General features: G+C 41.4%; 1 protein-coding gene across 4 annotated transcripts; it reads right to left on the bottom strand.

The window, feature by feature from the left end:
- Window positions 1–1,230: 1,230 nt before the first annotated feature.
- LOC131036609 (telomere repeat-binding protein 5) lies at window positions 1,231–9,206 on the bottom strand. 4 transcript variants are annotated; one of them, XM_057968531.2, is made up of 12 exons: window positions 8,961–9,206; window positions 7,554–7,783; window positions 7,044–7,314; window positions 5,712–6,840; window positions 5,054–5,263; window positions 4,805–4,888; window positions 4,523–4,602; window positions 4,024–4,262; window positions 3,758–3,876; window positions 3,387–3,651; window positions 3,211–3,274; window positions 1,231–1,964 (listed from the first exon to the last, which is right to left on the bottom strand). In XM_057968531.2, exons 3-12 carry the CDS (start codon window positions 7,122–7,124, stop codon window positions 1,812–1,814), a joined length of 2,424 nt encoding a protein of 807 aa, XP_057824514.2. In that variant the 5' UTR covers window positions 7,125–7,314; window positions 7,554–7,783; window positions 8,961–9,206; the 3' UTR covers window positions 1,231–1,811. The 4 variants fall into 4 exon arrangements, with proteins under 4 accessions (XP_057824514.2, XP_057824512.2, XP_057824513.2 ...); XM_057968529.2 differs by having other exon boundaries at window positions 7,507–7,783; XM_057968530.2 differs by having other exon boundaries at window positions 8,907–9,206.
- Between the last annotated feature and the right edge of the window lie 6,592 nt (window positions 9,207–15,798).

A 15,798-nucleotide genomic window follows, 5' to 3' on the forward strand; every position in this document is an offset into this window, starting at 1 on the left:
AAACAAGCTACCTAATTATTAGTGTTGATAATCTAGGGTTCAAAGTCATTTTTTAAAACCCATTCCACTTCACCTTTATAAATTCTATATATTTAATTTATGTATGAAAATGATTGATTATTCAATCCATGTTTTATAATTGTACAAATACCAGCTCACGGAAGAAAAGTAACCAATCATCTACGTTCATTCTTTCCTTCAATAAAACTGCATTGCCTAGGAAAACATTAAAGGAAAATTAATACTGTTTGTTTGTACTTATGTCTCACAAATATTGACAATTGATAAGTATACCTACTCTAGCCACAAAAATTTATATGCAAGTTTGATAAAAACTAAATTATAATTAGTTTCTAAAATTGATAGGAACTTATATGCAAGGTTCATAAAAATTAAATTACAATTAGTTTCTAAAATAAATATTAACGTTGCCACAAAAAAAATACTAGAACTATATCGATATTGTCTGTGGGTCCTTGTAATAAAACAGAAGTGTCATTCAAAGAACAGGAAAAATGAGGAACAGTGCATTTGTATGGTATTTATGGGATCTGGGTAAAATATTCGGACAAAAAGATAGCTAAAGTACCATTGGAATATATAATATGAGGTTATGAGAACGTTCAAAAATAAAATTGATGAAATAATTATTATTAGATCTGAAATATTGAGGATCACTGGAATGTGGGCCAGATAGATGCTGCTGTGTGCAGTCCTAATTCCTTTGGAAAATGAAGGTTAGCTGATGATAGCCTTAAATGGGGGGCTTCACATCAATCATATACATGACAAAGACTGTTGAGTATGAAAAGGATTTAATTTTTTCATTTCTCGTCTTATACCCCTGGCGAGAGACATGCATGGGACCTACTCCAATCCCATGGGAGATGTCGTCATCACACTTATTTGGCCTACATTACTTGTGGAGCAACAATGTCTTATTTCAGGTGGGTTAAATGAAATTAAGCCCCGTCCCATCTGCACTCAACAACATCCTCATTATTAGAGTAAAATGCACCACAAAATCCATTGCCTTGAGATAAAAGTTAAAGAGTAAAAATTCAAATCCACTCCTCATACATTTGATGTCCATAGCATTGACATGATGAAAGAAATTCTTTCTAGATGGTCTTATTATTTGCAACTTCTGTTGTTGCATTGTTCATTTGAAGCTCTATCAAAATTATAGAAGCGAAGTATTTACATGAGATAAGAGCATGAGCCATCAGATGGATTTTTAATCTACATTTCATTGCAACAAATAAATAAAGAGATTGAACAGTGATGAAGACAAACAGTAAGTGAACAGTGGCCACAATCTGCTTGCAGATTCATCTGGCAAAATAATTGAAATTTGAACCTAATCTAAAGATCCATCCTTGAAGAGTAAGGATTTACACCTTCTACAGATGTTACACAAAAGCAAGACATGAAGCCCTGTGGAAAAGCATCATAAAGATGAGGCTGATCACTTAGCATATACCCTGCTCGTTTGTGTATGTTGCTATGCTTTTGCAATAGCCATTTCAACAAATTGTGTTAGTGTCAATTTGCAAGTAAAATGCATCTACATGTGTGTTTGGTGTGCTTGCTATTCTTCTACCTCTCATTTCAAGAAGAGGCACTACCCACCAGAGCCAACTATAAACAAGTGGTTACAAGATGAATTCTGTACACATGCCAAACTCCAGAAAATAAGGGAGCTGGCTAAGAATATGGTCAGGATTTTACATTTACATGGTATTGTTTCCAGTTCAGGCGGGATATATAAGTGCCATAAGCTGAAATCTTTTTTAAAGTGCTTGCCTCTTTTACAGGCAAAGCTCTGCTTGTTGCTTGACCTGTTCATCTGCCCAATAATTATGTGCATGTATAACCCTGTCCAACAGATCCTGAGGTACTGGTTCTCCCCTTCGCTGATGAGGAGCAATCTTTGCTGTGTGAACCAAGGTTTTCCATTTGTCCTGCAATGCAAAAAAAAAGTAACAAATTTTAATAAATGTTTTGCAGCTACAGATATATTTATTTTAAATTTTTACTTTTTAGTATAATCCTCCTACTGACTAGGTACCATCTTTTAATACGTGTCGAATCAATGCAATTCAAAAGCTATGTCTTAATAATGATTGGCAGATAACATGCACTGCAATGTAACTATTAAATGTTCAAATATGTCTTGTTTCCTTTTTAAATTTGACTAGTAAATCCAGAGCCAATGGAGAGGACAAATGAGGAGTACACTAGTAGACAGTACCGGAATCATAAAAGGCCTGCAGGATCCAAGGGTCCTTAAGGACCAAAGGCCAATAAAAAGGAATCCAAGGGTCCCAACAAAAAGATCCCAAAGGGGCCAACAAACTATATTCCGAGCTTTATACAAACTTATACTACAGGAGAGGATCCAGTAACCATGAGGGCAAACTTTGCTCTCCTTAAAACTTTTATCTGGTAGGTTGATGACCCTAAATTTGTAAAGCATCTTACTTGGCAAGTAAAGTGATTAAACCTTTGTTTGGCATTGAGGTCATCAAATACGTGAACATATCACCTATGCTTTTTCTGAGGTGTCCAAAACCACCAGAAGAAAGGGTTAGCCTGAAACATGTATATCATGTCTTGTATTTTTGTGTGCCTTACATGTCACTATAGAATTGGTTGTTTTTTTTTGTGACTCATGAAAATGAATAACTCTATCAATTTAGTAGATGGAAAAATATAAATTGGGTAAAAAGTCAAAACAATGGTGGTCCCTTTCATGCCCAATACACTCAATGAATATTGGACCCCACTTAGATATTGGCTCCTCTCAATTAGTATAATTTCAGGTAACATGTGAAGATCGGAAAATATTTACAACTCAAGCATGCATTACCATCGTTTGGCCCCTCTGCAAACTAGGTAAAAAAGGACCTGCTAAACTGTGGGCCAGTCCACTCTACGTATGAACTTAGGATAAGGGCATTACCAATTTGATGAAAAAGTGGAAAATCTAAGAGACAAGGGAATTATGTGCTTGGTTTGAGAAAAACAAAAAGAAAATGCATGAGCTAAAAATAGGTGTGCTGGTCAGAAATCTATAATGCAATCAACCTAGAGGAAGTACTATTCAGCATTTGGTGATATAAATTTTAGATAAGTTTTTATGCAGGCAGTGCATTCTCTCGACATGGTAGTGTACAATCAGGAGTTTGGAAACTAATTTGATAATACCTTTAAATCAACATAGGTCCGGTGCTTTGCATGTTCAAATGCACGCAGCTTGACATCCCGCCACCTTTAAGAAACGAGAATAAGTATGTTAGGCAAACTGTCATAAATGCATATAGCAATATTCAATGAGCACTAAAACATTTTTTGTTCAATAAAATGCATGCAAAGTAAAATACCTGCCAGTCCCAAGCTTTTCGACTGCTTGAACAAGTGCCTCTACCTCATTAACAGTAAATGGCCTTCGAATCCGCCGTTTACCGAGCTCGGAGCATGGGTTCTTATGATTTAATGGTACTAAGGCCAATCCTTGTGCACTTTCAGTCGCTATGCTTGGATGCACAATGAGGGTTCCAGGAAGGGCCCCAGTTTTCACTAGAGAATCTGTTGTTGTTTCATATTCACTCTTTGCATACTGGTTTGTATCAGTCTGTGTTCGACCAGCTGCAGATACATAAATGAAAATTATCCTTATATTGAAATCAATGAGACCTCCAGTCAAATTTTTAAAAGTTGCTCAAGGCATAAAAGTTGGCTGTAACAATAATACCTGGACTAACTGCCACTTCTGCACTCGCCGTCCCATTTGTCTTATTCGACCTACCTTTCAGTACACTTTTATTACCTTCAGTGACACTTGTCTGTGCTGAAGTAGATGTTGTGGGGTATCTGCAAAATTTGAATCCACAAAAGACATAAGCATTTTATTGGAAAATACTAGCGCCTAAAAGCCTTCTAGGAGCATCATAGGTGAAAAAATGAAAATAACAAAGTTTTGACACCTCGCCACCATTCTAATAAAAGCAAAACCTTTACCTTGGTGGAGTTTTAGTTGCTGCTCGAGAGAGCAAAAAAAGTGGATCCTCAGTGCATGCCTGTGATGTTGATGTTGGATTTGGTTCTAGCATAAACCCAACAGAATCCAGCTTCCCACCATGCGATTTGCCTAATTGGTGTAGAGTATCACTCTCATCAGGCAGCTTCTTTCCTTGAAGAAGAACACAAACTCTCAATCCATCTCCGAGAAGATTCATTGCAGCTTCCATCACTGCTCTCTGTTCATTAAAATATATAATATTGTGAAAAGATGTTTTTAGCAAATTAGCCAAAGATAGAAATGTCTCTGCGATTATTGTATATAGTATATACAATCCATAAACACCATAAGTGACATAATAGTTGAAAAAAATATGTTCTTGCTATTATAATTTTTTATGTTGACAAGGGGCATTTTGACTGAAATGTAATTGTATACAGAGCTCTCAAAGCAAAAATACAAAAACAAAGAAAAACTTCTAAGGATAAAAATTCTGACCTTCAAACTGGCAACAGTTGCAGATTCTGGCATGTCAATAAAAAGCTCTGGGATTGTAAATGACTTAATGCTCAACTTCACTGCACAGTACATCCGAAACTCCACTGTCAAAAGCTAATATACCTCCCAAGAAAAGCTAACACAATTAAGCTGAAGGGCTATATCTTTCATGCATTATTGTCAGAGAATAGATATCATGTATACATCCTAAAAAAGGCAGTCAAATCATTTAGAGATTAACTTTAATTGAATCAAAGAAACAATTATGCTCAAGAATCTAACCAAGTGAGTCGCCTGCTTTCTTGGATGAATGTTTTGAAGAACCTGCAGCTGACATTGGTGACGATGCCACACTTGACAATTTTGCTGAAAATCGAACACAAACTCTCAGGTGGAAGGTAACAAAAAGGCCCAAAAAAGAGAACTAGGTGCAAGGAATGGTGAAAGCAGCATGCAGTGTTGACAAGTGAAAAAATATTATTGAATTTATCACTATTATAAACACATCTCACAATAGAAAAGCATATTTACCTCTGCGAATCTTTGAAGCACAAACAGGAGGGTCACCATCTACCCCATTGCTATCTAGACAAGTTGCACTAGCAGTGCTTGCATGCAAATCCGGGTCAGAAGAAAAGGTTTCTTTGGCTAGCCTCTTCCTTTTAAAAGGTGAACACCTTACTGTCCTTTGCCCTGTGAAGCCTTCTCCAGAATCAAGAGATCCACCTTTTACAATAGTACCTGTTGCCAAATAACCAATTATACCAAGCATTGTAGCAAAAAGTAATTAAGCAAATGGTTTAGTATTGCAAGCGATCACTGGCAATTCTGTCTGTTATGCCGAATTGATTGAAAGCAGTAATATATTTATTGAATGAAACTGAAATTTTTAAAATATCATTGACGATTTAAAAATTAAATTCAATAGTTTTCTGTTTCATCTACAATGTAATCAAACAAATTATAGCAGATGTAATTTTCACATAGCCTGAAAGGTTAATACAATTATTATTTTAAAAAGACACCAGAGAAGCAGTAGACAGGAAATAAAATCTTTTAGTGGCAACTGAAATATCTTGCTATGGTCTACCGCCTCATATTGAAGTCAGCTTGTAGAGAAAAGATAAACTAAGCCAAGGCAAACATAGCAATAGAACAAAATGCCAAAAGTGACAAAGTCAAAAATTACCTGTATTATTGGACATTATTTCAGAGTGCTTGCGCTTTATGGAAGAAGCTGAAACTGCTTGCCTGATCTTTGACAGTGATCTTCTAAGTTTTGCTCCCCTGACATACTTGTTTTTGAACAAATTTTTGGTTATTCTGGATGGAGTGGTACATCCAGAAGAGTTGTCGTCATCATCTCTGCAAACTTTGATCCTTTTGTTAGGAGAATTAAAGAAAGAATCTCGGGGTTTGCTCCCTGCACAAACAGGTAAATCTTCACTGCTGCCTGAACTAACCAGTGCAGGAGGTTTTGTATCTGTGGACATGGGTGTCTCCTCACTGACTGCCGAACTAGCAGGAAGGGAATTTGCATCATGCATCGATTCATCTTCCACATGAAGTTTCCTTTTCCAGTGTCCTAACTTGCTTTCATCAATCTCGTTCTCCCCTTTTCCTTCGCCATTTTCAACCAAACCCAAGGTCTCTTTGGCTAGCTCGTCAGCAGACTCAGGCAAACCCTGTCCATGACTAAGTAAACACAATTTCCCTTTGCAATCATTTGTACAAAACCTTTCTTTATCTGTACAATATCCCTTTTTATCTTCAACATCCCCAAGGGAGATGCCTTGCATTGGCCTTTCATTTGCAGCTTGTGTATTTATACACATACCTAAAACTTTCTCATTATCCAAAGAAGATTGCCTGAGGCAATCCAGTTTATGTATACTTGAAACAGATTTAGATACAGTCTGAATTGACATATCTGGGTCCTCCTTTATAGGAAGCTCTTCAGCAGCAAACTTCCAATGGGTTGCACCAGAAGCTATGGTATTCTCATCTGAGCTTCCTTGGTCATCTGGCTCAACTTTAGTACCCTTGGTTGAAAAATCCAGCCGTTGCACATCATTTCCAGGTGGAAAAATGCGAGATTTATCTAATTCCAAGAGGGCCTGTTCAGCACTACTCTCTTCTTCCCTCAGATCATTTCCTTCTTCCTCAGAATGATCAAATGAATTAACACCTTGAACTGCAGACACTTCTTTCTGAGCTTCTTGCTGTTGCAAAAGATTTCCAGCAACAGTGGCCAATAATTCGAAAAACACCATCCCATTTTCATCATCATTTTTCTTCCGTGATCCTGCACCACGCCCCTGTAATTGGAGAGTTTCAGTATCTTCACAATGAATTATAGTATACAGAATCAACAGAATTGCTTGCTCTCATTCATCCCAAAATATAAAATCTCCACAATGAATGACACACAGGCCAATGATTTTGCTTCCCCCATTCTTTTTATAATTTTTTTTTCATTCAATGGAGATAATTGGAAATTAGAAAATTGATGGAAAAATACCCTTGCAGATCGCATGGCTCGGGGTAGAGGAGGGGCCTGATAGCCCTGGAATCCGTAGTCCATCCTCTTTCTTGACTCCATGTCGTACAATGTCCAGCACAATATTAGCACATAATCCTACTTCTGCTCAATTCAATGTTCTGTACAATATCTCCAACTTCAGGCTCTCAAATGCAACAAATTCACTGCATATACAGAGATTGTCGAGCCATTTTCCTTTTGAGCTTTGAGTAAAATCGATCTCACTAACAAACCCAGCTTATGAAATCACCTGTCACACATTTTCCACCATTTATTAAACTAGCCCTGCATGCTTGAATTTTCAAAAATAGATTGCCGCTCTAAAAGATTAGTACGAGGAATTATGCTTTCAAATATACCAGAAAATTAATCCAGATGAAAATCTTTGGACCCTAAAAACCCCGTTAAACCCCAAAACCCTGTCTAGAAACAAACAGCTAACCTTGATAATTAATGAAGAGAGCTCATCTTGATTATTAATGAAGAGACCTTGACAATTAATGAAGAGATAATATCCAACAGGAGATCCGCATCTATGTGCTCATTGAAAATAGATCGGAGCATATATTTCCCAAATATCTCCAGTTATCTTCGTAATTCGACCCGATCTTTAAGCTTGCAAATTTTTCCGCGCAGGCAGATAAAATTCAAAACATCTTCTCTGCAAAATTCACGCCTGGGAGAAAAATCAACAAATTCGCCAAGCTGATTTGTTTAACCTGCATATGGATGATTAAATTGTTAGAAAAATACGACCCCTTCCAAACTCTCAGAACTTTGCACAGCCACAGCACAAATAAAAATGAATGGTAAAGGACTTCATTGGAAGAAAAAGAAGATTCACAAAATTCAGCCACATTATTGGTTCTCACAATTTCACGTGAACGAGTTAGCGTTAGAAGTCTGTGAAAACAGCAGATCAAAGAACCAAATGTCTACGGGATAACGAAAAATATCATCAAAATTTTCACAATTACGTCAATTAAAGCTATATTTTCGCTCATTTCAGGCATCCAATTTATTGAAGAAGATATCAAAGTTAGCTTCTTAAATTCTCGAAATTTCTGGCAAAATTTGATGATCCGGGCACAAGTACTATAAAATAGGGCCACGAGGAACAGCAATTTGAACACAATTCCCAAAATTCTAAAGAATATAAAAAATAAAAAATAAAAAAAAAGTGACGGCAAATTTCAGATCATTTAACGCCAACCGTAATTCTACGCTAATTGTTTTTGAATTGCGAAAAAATTGGAGAATTTAGCCACTAGAGATTTTTCATGAGTTTTGAGTCGATCCGATGTAGGCTTATGGAGACAATAAAATCGTGCCTTCAGATTAATTTCCAGAAAAATGACGCATCATAAAATGAGAAAACAGATTTGAACATTAGGCCGTAATTTTCCAGCCCACGATCAACTGACAGAAATTTTCAACGGGGACAATTTTCGACAACATCAGCGTAATCAGCGTGTACTCTCATAATTCACAGAGGATGGGACATAAACAGACAATCCAGGTCCAATTTTGAACAAAATGAAGAGAATTTGATGCCCGCATTAAAACCTGCAAATTTCCAACAATTGACAAACAAACAAAACGTCTGGATTCGGATCGTCACATGAAAATTTGAAATTCTCCAAAACCCAAAAAACCCAAAAAACATAGCCCTCAATTCCTCCTCCGAATTTGATCAAACAGCAACAAATCGAACAGAATTAAGGTTTTGGACAAACTGGCATTACAGACCCTAAAACCCTGGCCAAACCCCAAAATTGAAAACCCTCCAACCAAATTGCAGCTCGAGAATCGAAATCTAACGCTGGAAGACACCAAATTTACCTTGAAAAACAGCGGACAATCAGGCAAAGGCCTATTGGGTTCCGAATTCCATACCACTTATGGTGAAAAAGAGGTCGAAATCCATCCAATTCACTACACAAACTGCGATTCCTTGTCAAGTTGTTAACAATTCAGTTGCCATTGCAAATATATATTGTAAATTCATCCTAAACCTCTCACAATTATCTCACCAAAACCTTGGCTTCAAGCTCTTCCTCTATTCTTCCTCCCTTGGCTGGCCTTTCTCTCTTGCACCTCTTATTGCCCGTACGACCGGTCACCTCCTCGACCGTAGGCCATCTCTCCGCCGGCTACAGCCGGTCGCCCCGAAAACAGCCCGCTTAACAATTTTCTTTCATTAACCGCGGTTCAAACTTAGGGGTTTACAGACTCGGGGTCTGCCAAAGGGCTTAAGGATTTATTTGTTTATCACCACTTCTCTGTAAAGCCCACGGATTTGGACCGTTGATTAATGCCACGTCGGATCAGAACCGCATCCGATGGCCCACGGCACGCTGTTGCACATGCGACACGTGGTTGGTGCTGGCAATTTACTCCCCTTCGATTTGGATTTGTTTTTTTGGAAGATAAATATGTATTATTTCTAATTTTAAATTCATTTTATTTTGGGGATCTGTGCAAGCGTAGCTGAGGCCTGGGCCCGAAGCAGCCACCGAACTTATTTGCAGACAAAGGGAAACAGGCTCGGTGTACAGTGGCTCGGCAACCGAGCGCGTAAGAATTCAAAAGTGTTATTGGTTGCCACGTCAGGATAAATGGGCTAGTCTTGTGCTGACTCGTGGCGCTTTTGCAGTTGCTGATTGGGTCCCATTCGGCGCAGCGGATTTTATCCAGATTATTTAAACTCTTTCATCCAGAAATATTTAAATGCTTTTGCGTCCGCACATAGGAAGGAAGCCAGGCCTGCTACAATTATTGTTTATCCCTTGCAATGTGTCTACGTGGCAAACCAATTTCTAGTTGGTTTTATACTTTCCATCACTCCAAGTCAAATCCACTTGGTGTTTGTTCCATCATTAATTAACCCCTACTCTTACTCCTTAAATTGGAGAGGGATATCCTTTTATACTTTTCCCTAGGTTCGCTCTCCCCTTTTATTTGTCACATGCATGGGCTTCCACACCACGGACTTTGTTATAAAACACCCTCATTAATGAATGTAAAATCATGGGATTAAGTGGTTTATGAGGTTAAGAGATATATAGGGAAAGAGATATATAGGGAAAGGATCTATTAGTTGAGTGTGTTCTAATCTTTACGATAGCATTTGTTGATTTAATATCCACATTTGTTGATTTAATGCCTAATATTTTTTACAACATTGCACTAATAGTTGTGACTTTGAAGTTGTTACTGTTTGCCCTCTCGGGGGAATAACTTAAAGCATAAAGCACGTAATGCAGAATAATAATGCCATAGATATCAGACAAGTATAAGAGATGTTATTCCATTCATAATCGTTCCCCCCTCACAAGTTACATTCAGAAGTATATAAAGATACCGAGGGGGTGCGAGCGCCAACCGTCGCACCGCAACTGCCACCCCTCGGTTGCCAACTAACCAACACAATTACAACTTAATTAACTAGTTTTATTTTCGTGTACAATATTGCCGCCAACATCATCCCCCCCAAAAGAAAAGAAGTCGTCTTCGAACAACTTAATACAAAATAGAGATGACATTAACAGAACTGCTGACGCCAGTCAAGCCCAGAACTTATACACCTGTTGTGTCCTCGCTTAAAAACCCTTTTCTACTACCATCCTATGCTCAAGTGCGGATTTCACCATTAGTGCTTCCGCAAGGAGTTTTTTTTGTTGTTTTTCCTTGACATCACAGTCCTCTGGTGCCTAAACCAAACTTGTCTGCAAAACACGCTTTTCAGTCTCAGCCTCCACCAACTGCTACTCAAATGATACTGTCTCCCTAGCCAATTTGTCCTCGATAGCCACCCACGCTGCCCTCTCGACATCCAACTCCTGGGTACGTTGAGCTAAGTCTCATGCTACTCCTGCCTCCAACCTGGTGGTCAGCTCCCCCTGAGCCCTCTGTGCATCCACCAAGGCAACCTCACATCCAGCCGAGATATACTCCAAGTTCCTCAAAGCGTACCATTCATGTCTGGAGGTGGCCACAACCCTCTATCACAAAGGCTACGAGACACCTCAAATCCTCCATCACACTCCCCAAAGGCTGATAACTGAACTGAATAACTCTCTAGTGTCGTAAGACTTCGCGTTCTTGCAATGCCTTCCCTCAAACTCTGTTTGTTTGCAACCTCCAAATATGTCTCCCTCTACGGCTTATGACTTCCCCACTAATGCTTAGCTACAGGCTTCTTTCTCACGGATCGGGACAACCCAACACTTATCATGCCTTCTCTGATGCCCTTCGCCCAACTCAAAAAGTGTATTGTAGGTCAAAAATAAACTGGGGGTCTGGGGGCAGTACCCCAGCGGGGTCAAGGGGCAACGCCCCCACAGGGTCTGGGGTAGCGCACCAGTGGGGTTGAGGGGCAGCGCCAACACCAATTTACTACCTTCAGAACCACACGAAAGTCCATGGCACGCATCATTTCTGTGATATTTTATGATGTCAAAACCCTTCTTCTACACTCTATTATTTTCAGTGTCCTGGCTCCAGATGTCATCGAATAATTTTTCAATCTGGTCGTCGTTGTTTTTTCTTTGTCCACTGTAATGTCCCCGATGGCACCCCGGCCATACAACCTCCCTATACGGTCAACAACAACACTGACACCTCCAATCGTACGGCTACCTTCCCGTGCAATCAACACCCCTCCACCGTATGGTTATGTGTTTGTTTGTGCGGGGGCTACATGCTTGTGCAGGGCTGCATTTTATGTCTCTGCGCTTCGCGCCTTTATTCCTTGCGCCAGCGATGGTTTCCACCACACGGTGGTCCACCGTCGGTGTTGCCATCGTACGGTGGTCCCACCGTCAGTGTTGCCACCGCATGGTGGTGCTACCGTACGGTGGTTCCACCGCGGGTGTTGCTACCGTACAGTGGTTCCACCATGGCTTTCATCTTTTTTTATTTTTTCTTCCCAGTCGTACAAACCCGTACGACCGTACGTTTTTTTTGTTTTTTTTTTGTAATTTCCTAATTTAGTTGCCTAGAGAGTCTTCAGCTCGGGTCCCCTGTCTCTGAGATCGCCCTTCATCCTTCTCGGTTTTCCTCGCCCAAGAGTCTCCCGTGCCTCTCAAGTCGCCTACCCTGCCTCTCAAGTCCCCTTCCATCCTCTCGGGTCCCCCTCCAGACTCTCGAGTCCCCTTCCATCCTCTGAGGTCCCCCTCTGGACTCTCGGGTGTCCTTCCGGCCTCTCGGGTCCCCTGTGCGCTTCTCGTGGTAGGGTTTCAATTTGGACCTATTGTTGGCAAGTCTATTTTCAATGGCCATCCGAAGACCTGGAACCACAAATTCTATAGGGACTACGGTCTCCTTTCTGTACATAAGAAGAAAAAGAATAATAAAGATTTTGAAGGTTGCGGCCTTCCATACAGGGTTCCAATCGTTGCCGACACGAATGATCTTGGGATTATCTACGTCACCGAGGTTTGGGGCGTCTCCCTTCCAATATTCTACGTATTCTGGCAGGTACACCTCCTCTGTTACTTGCTCGGGTTCCTCTACTTCGAGCCTGTAGCTCTGGAACATTTCATAATCCTCCATCTGCCAGTGGAAGAGCCCATTCAATGACCCTATCTCATCCTTGGAGCACTCTCCTAGTTTAAGAATCCTTCGTCATTGGGCTCCCTACAGCCCCATCCTTTGTCCCTCAGGTCGCCTTTTCCTTCATCCTCTGATTCCGAAGATGATGCCAGTTCCTTGTCAACAACCTAGGTCCTCAGATCAATGGTGTACTTCCGCCCCCTTTTCTCCATAGAAAGGGTGTTCTTTTTCCAGTCGTGGTTCACCTTTGTTGTAACCAGCCACCCTCTGCCTAAGATGGCATCATACCCCTTCTTCTTGAGTGGGATTACCACAAAATCTAGTATGAAGGGTTGCGTGCAGATGGTGACTGGTTGGGCCATCAGGGTGTCGAGTGGCTTAATATCGTGTTGGTCCGCACCTACCAAGTTGAACATGGGTGGCCATAGTGTTGGCTTCCCCAACTTCTTCCACGTATCCTCTGGCAGTACATTCACCCCCGAACCTCCGTCCACGATGGTGTCTTTGAGGATAGCCCCGAGAATTCCTATCTCTACTACAGCAGGATGTCGACCACTATTTAAAGCCAACAACATTAGGTCAGCCGAGGGGCTGACCAGAACTTCTGCCCATGTGGCACGCAAAGGTGCCTACGCAGTGGTTTGTATGGAACTAAAATTGGCGGTTCTTAACGGTGGCATTGTTTCTAGAAGGTCCTTTACCCTTATAGGTACTTCCATCTGCAATACTTGCCCAATGATGTTATTTTTCGCTTTCGTACGAGATGATGTACTCGCCACCTCGTTGTTCCGTCGTTCAACCGTCATCTCACGTTCAATATTGGCCTTTGCCTCCCGTAATCTCTCCTTCTCCGTACGGGGGTCGGGATAAGTGGCCTTTTTCGTCTGGGCGCGGGTGATCGCCAGTACTTCTTTCTCACCAGTCTTCTCAACCTTCTCAATGTTGAGGGGATTAACCCCTACCTTTGGGCAATTTGCGTCCTCATGGTCGTCTGGCCCACACCATCGGCAAAGGTGCTGAGGGGTGGCTTCCTTCGTGCAATCACGGGCGAAGTGCCCCCACTGATTACAAGCCCTACATTGGATCATTGGCTGGCCCTTGGCATCATACTCGATACAGCTTCCGTTATTGTTGTTGTTATTCCTTCCGCCGCCACGTCTGTTGTCCCGGTAACCTTTAGATGATGTCGTTGTGTTGGTTTGTTGGGTCGTACTTGCTAGTGCGGATGTCGTGGCCTACTCCGTGAACAACACCAGGTTCATTTGTGTACTCCAGGTTTTCATGTTGTATGGGCACTCTTTAGTGGAGTGTCCCATCACTTGGCAAATCTCACAAAATGCTTTCTTCAGGCAAGTACCCTTTGTATGCCCCTCCTCTTTGCACTTAGTGCACCATATGTCCCCTTCAGTCCGACCAATGCTTCTCATTGTTTTGAACTCCCTCCTCATTCGCTCCATGTCTTTCTGGAGCACTTGCACCCACTTGCTAGCCTCACCGTCGCTACTGCTTTCCTGTGAAGAGTCATCCTCCTCGGACGAGCTATCCTTCTTTTTTTTCTTCGATGTCTTGGTCTCACTCTCGAGATCCATCGCTCTATTGTATGCATCTTCGTATGATGTAGGTGGAACGATTTTCATCTTCTTTCGGAGGGAGTGTTTCAGTCCCTCCACGAACCATCACTTTTTCAACCCATCTGCTGGTTGACTCTCCATTTTTCCCAATAGTTCCTTCAGTCGCCGACTATAGGCTCGGACGGTCTCGTTCTTGTTCTGCTTCGTTCCATAGATCTTGGTGACTATTTCGTTGTCATCTCTCAGGGGGCAGAACTCTATCCCAAACTCCTTCTTCAGGTCGGGCCATGTACCGACTTTGGCCTTATCCATATCTGAGTACTAGTCTATGGCCACTCCCCTCAAGGTTGTTGGGAATTGTGTTACCCATTCGTCTTGATCGGTAACACCGTTTGTTGACCATATGGTTTCGCACATTCGACAATGGCGGATGGGATCTTCCTTCCCGTCGCCATTGAACTTCGGTAGTTTCTGTTTACTTGCCATTGATGGGGGTCGTCTCCCCTGAGGTGGTTGTGGTTGTGTCTGAGCCCCTTCACCGCTCCCTCCGGCACCAGTGATGTGTCCTGTGATGGTGTTTTGCCTGCCGTGTGTAGCACCTACAACCGTACGGTTGTCTTCCCCTTCGTTCTCACCTGCGCCCACTCCTGGCTCCCTTTGGTGATCCTCACTCCGTGGTGTAAGGGATAAGTTTCTAAACTGATCCCGAGTCTCCTCAACTAGATTCCATCGTAACCTTGTTTCCTCCAGAAACTCTTTGTGGCTCCGCACCCTACGGTGTTCTAGCGACGTGTAGAAATTTTCGTCAGCTTTTGCACCCTCCGTGACACCTCCTTGGTTCCCCTCGGGCCACCCTTCGACAGGTCGTCCTTCGGCAAGTTGCCTCAGCCTTCGTCTACATTCTACTTGTTTCTCCAAAATCAAGGCCCTCTGCGCGGCCTCCCACTCGTCCGTTTCTACTTTTTTATTTCTATCTTTATTTAATATATTGGGCATAAATCACTTCCGTACATAGCAAGCACACGCCATGTACACAAAAAAAACTTTTATTATTTTTCCTTTCGGCCACAATTTATCTCAACATTGTGCCAGGATTATTATAGGGTTCAATTTCCCCTTTGCCTCTTGCCATCACGCTTTGCGTCCCACGATGATTGTTTTGTTTGCACGTCGTTAGCCTCTGGGTTAATCTCACCGATGGGTAGGCCCATCATGTCCGTGCACCATCCACGTTTTCCATTCTCGAGTACGTCTAGGCAACGACACCAAATGTTTTCCCTCTCGGGTGAATAATTTAAAGCATAAAGCATGTAATGCAAAATAATAATGCCATAGATATCAGACAAGTATAAGAGATGTTATTCCATTCATAATCGTTCCCCCCTCACAAGTTACATTCGGAAGTATATAAAGATACCGAGGGGGTGCGAGCATCAACCGTCGCACTGCAACTACCACCCCTTGGTTGCCAACTAACCAACACAATTACAACTTAATTAACTAGTTTTATTTTCATGTACAATATTGCCGCCAACAGTTTTTGTCGATGATGACTACCCATAATCAAATGAAATGCATTCCTTAGATGTGAAAAACAACGAATCATG

Source organism: Cryptomeria japonica, chromosome 1, assembly GCF_030272615.1.
Source record: "Cryptomeria japonica chromosome 1, Sugi_1.0, whole genome shotgun sequence".
NCBI classification, from domain to species: Eukaryota; Viridiplantae; Streptophyta; class Pinopsida; order Cupressales; family Cupressaceae; genus Cryptomeria; species Cryptomeria japonica.

Excerpts from the sequence above, each read along its gene's own strand:
- LOC131036609 (XM_057968531.2), bottom strand. The coding sequence starts at position 7,124 with ATGGAGTCAAGAAAGAGGATGGACTACGGATTCCAGGGCTATCAGGCC. Across the intron at positions 5,264-5,711 it reads AATAATGTCCAATAATACAG|GTACTATTGTAAAAGGTGGA; the intron begins GTAATTTTTGAC and ends ATTTGGCAACAG. Across the intron at positions 1,965-3,210 it reads GGACCTATGTTGATTTAAAG|GACAAATGGAAAACCTTGGT; the intron begins GTATTATCAAAT and ends TTTGCATTGCAG.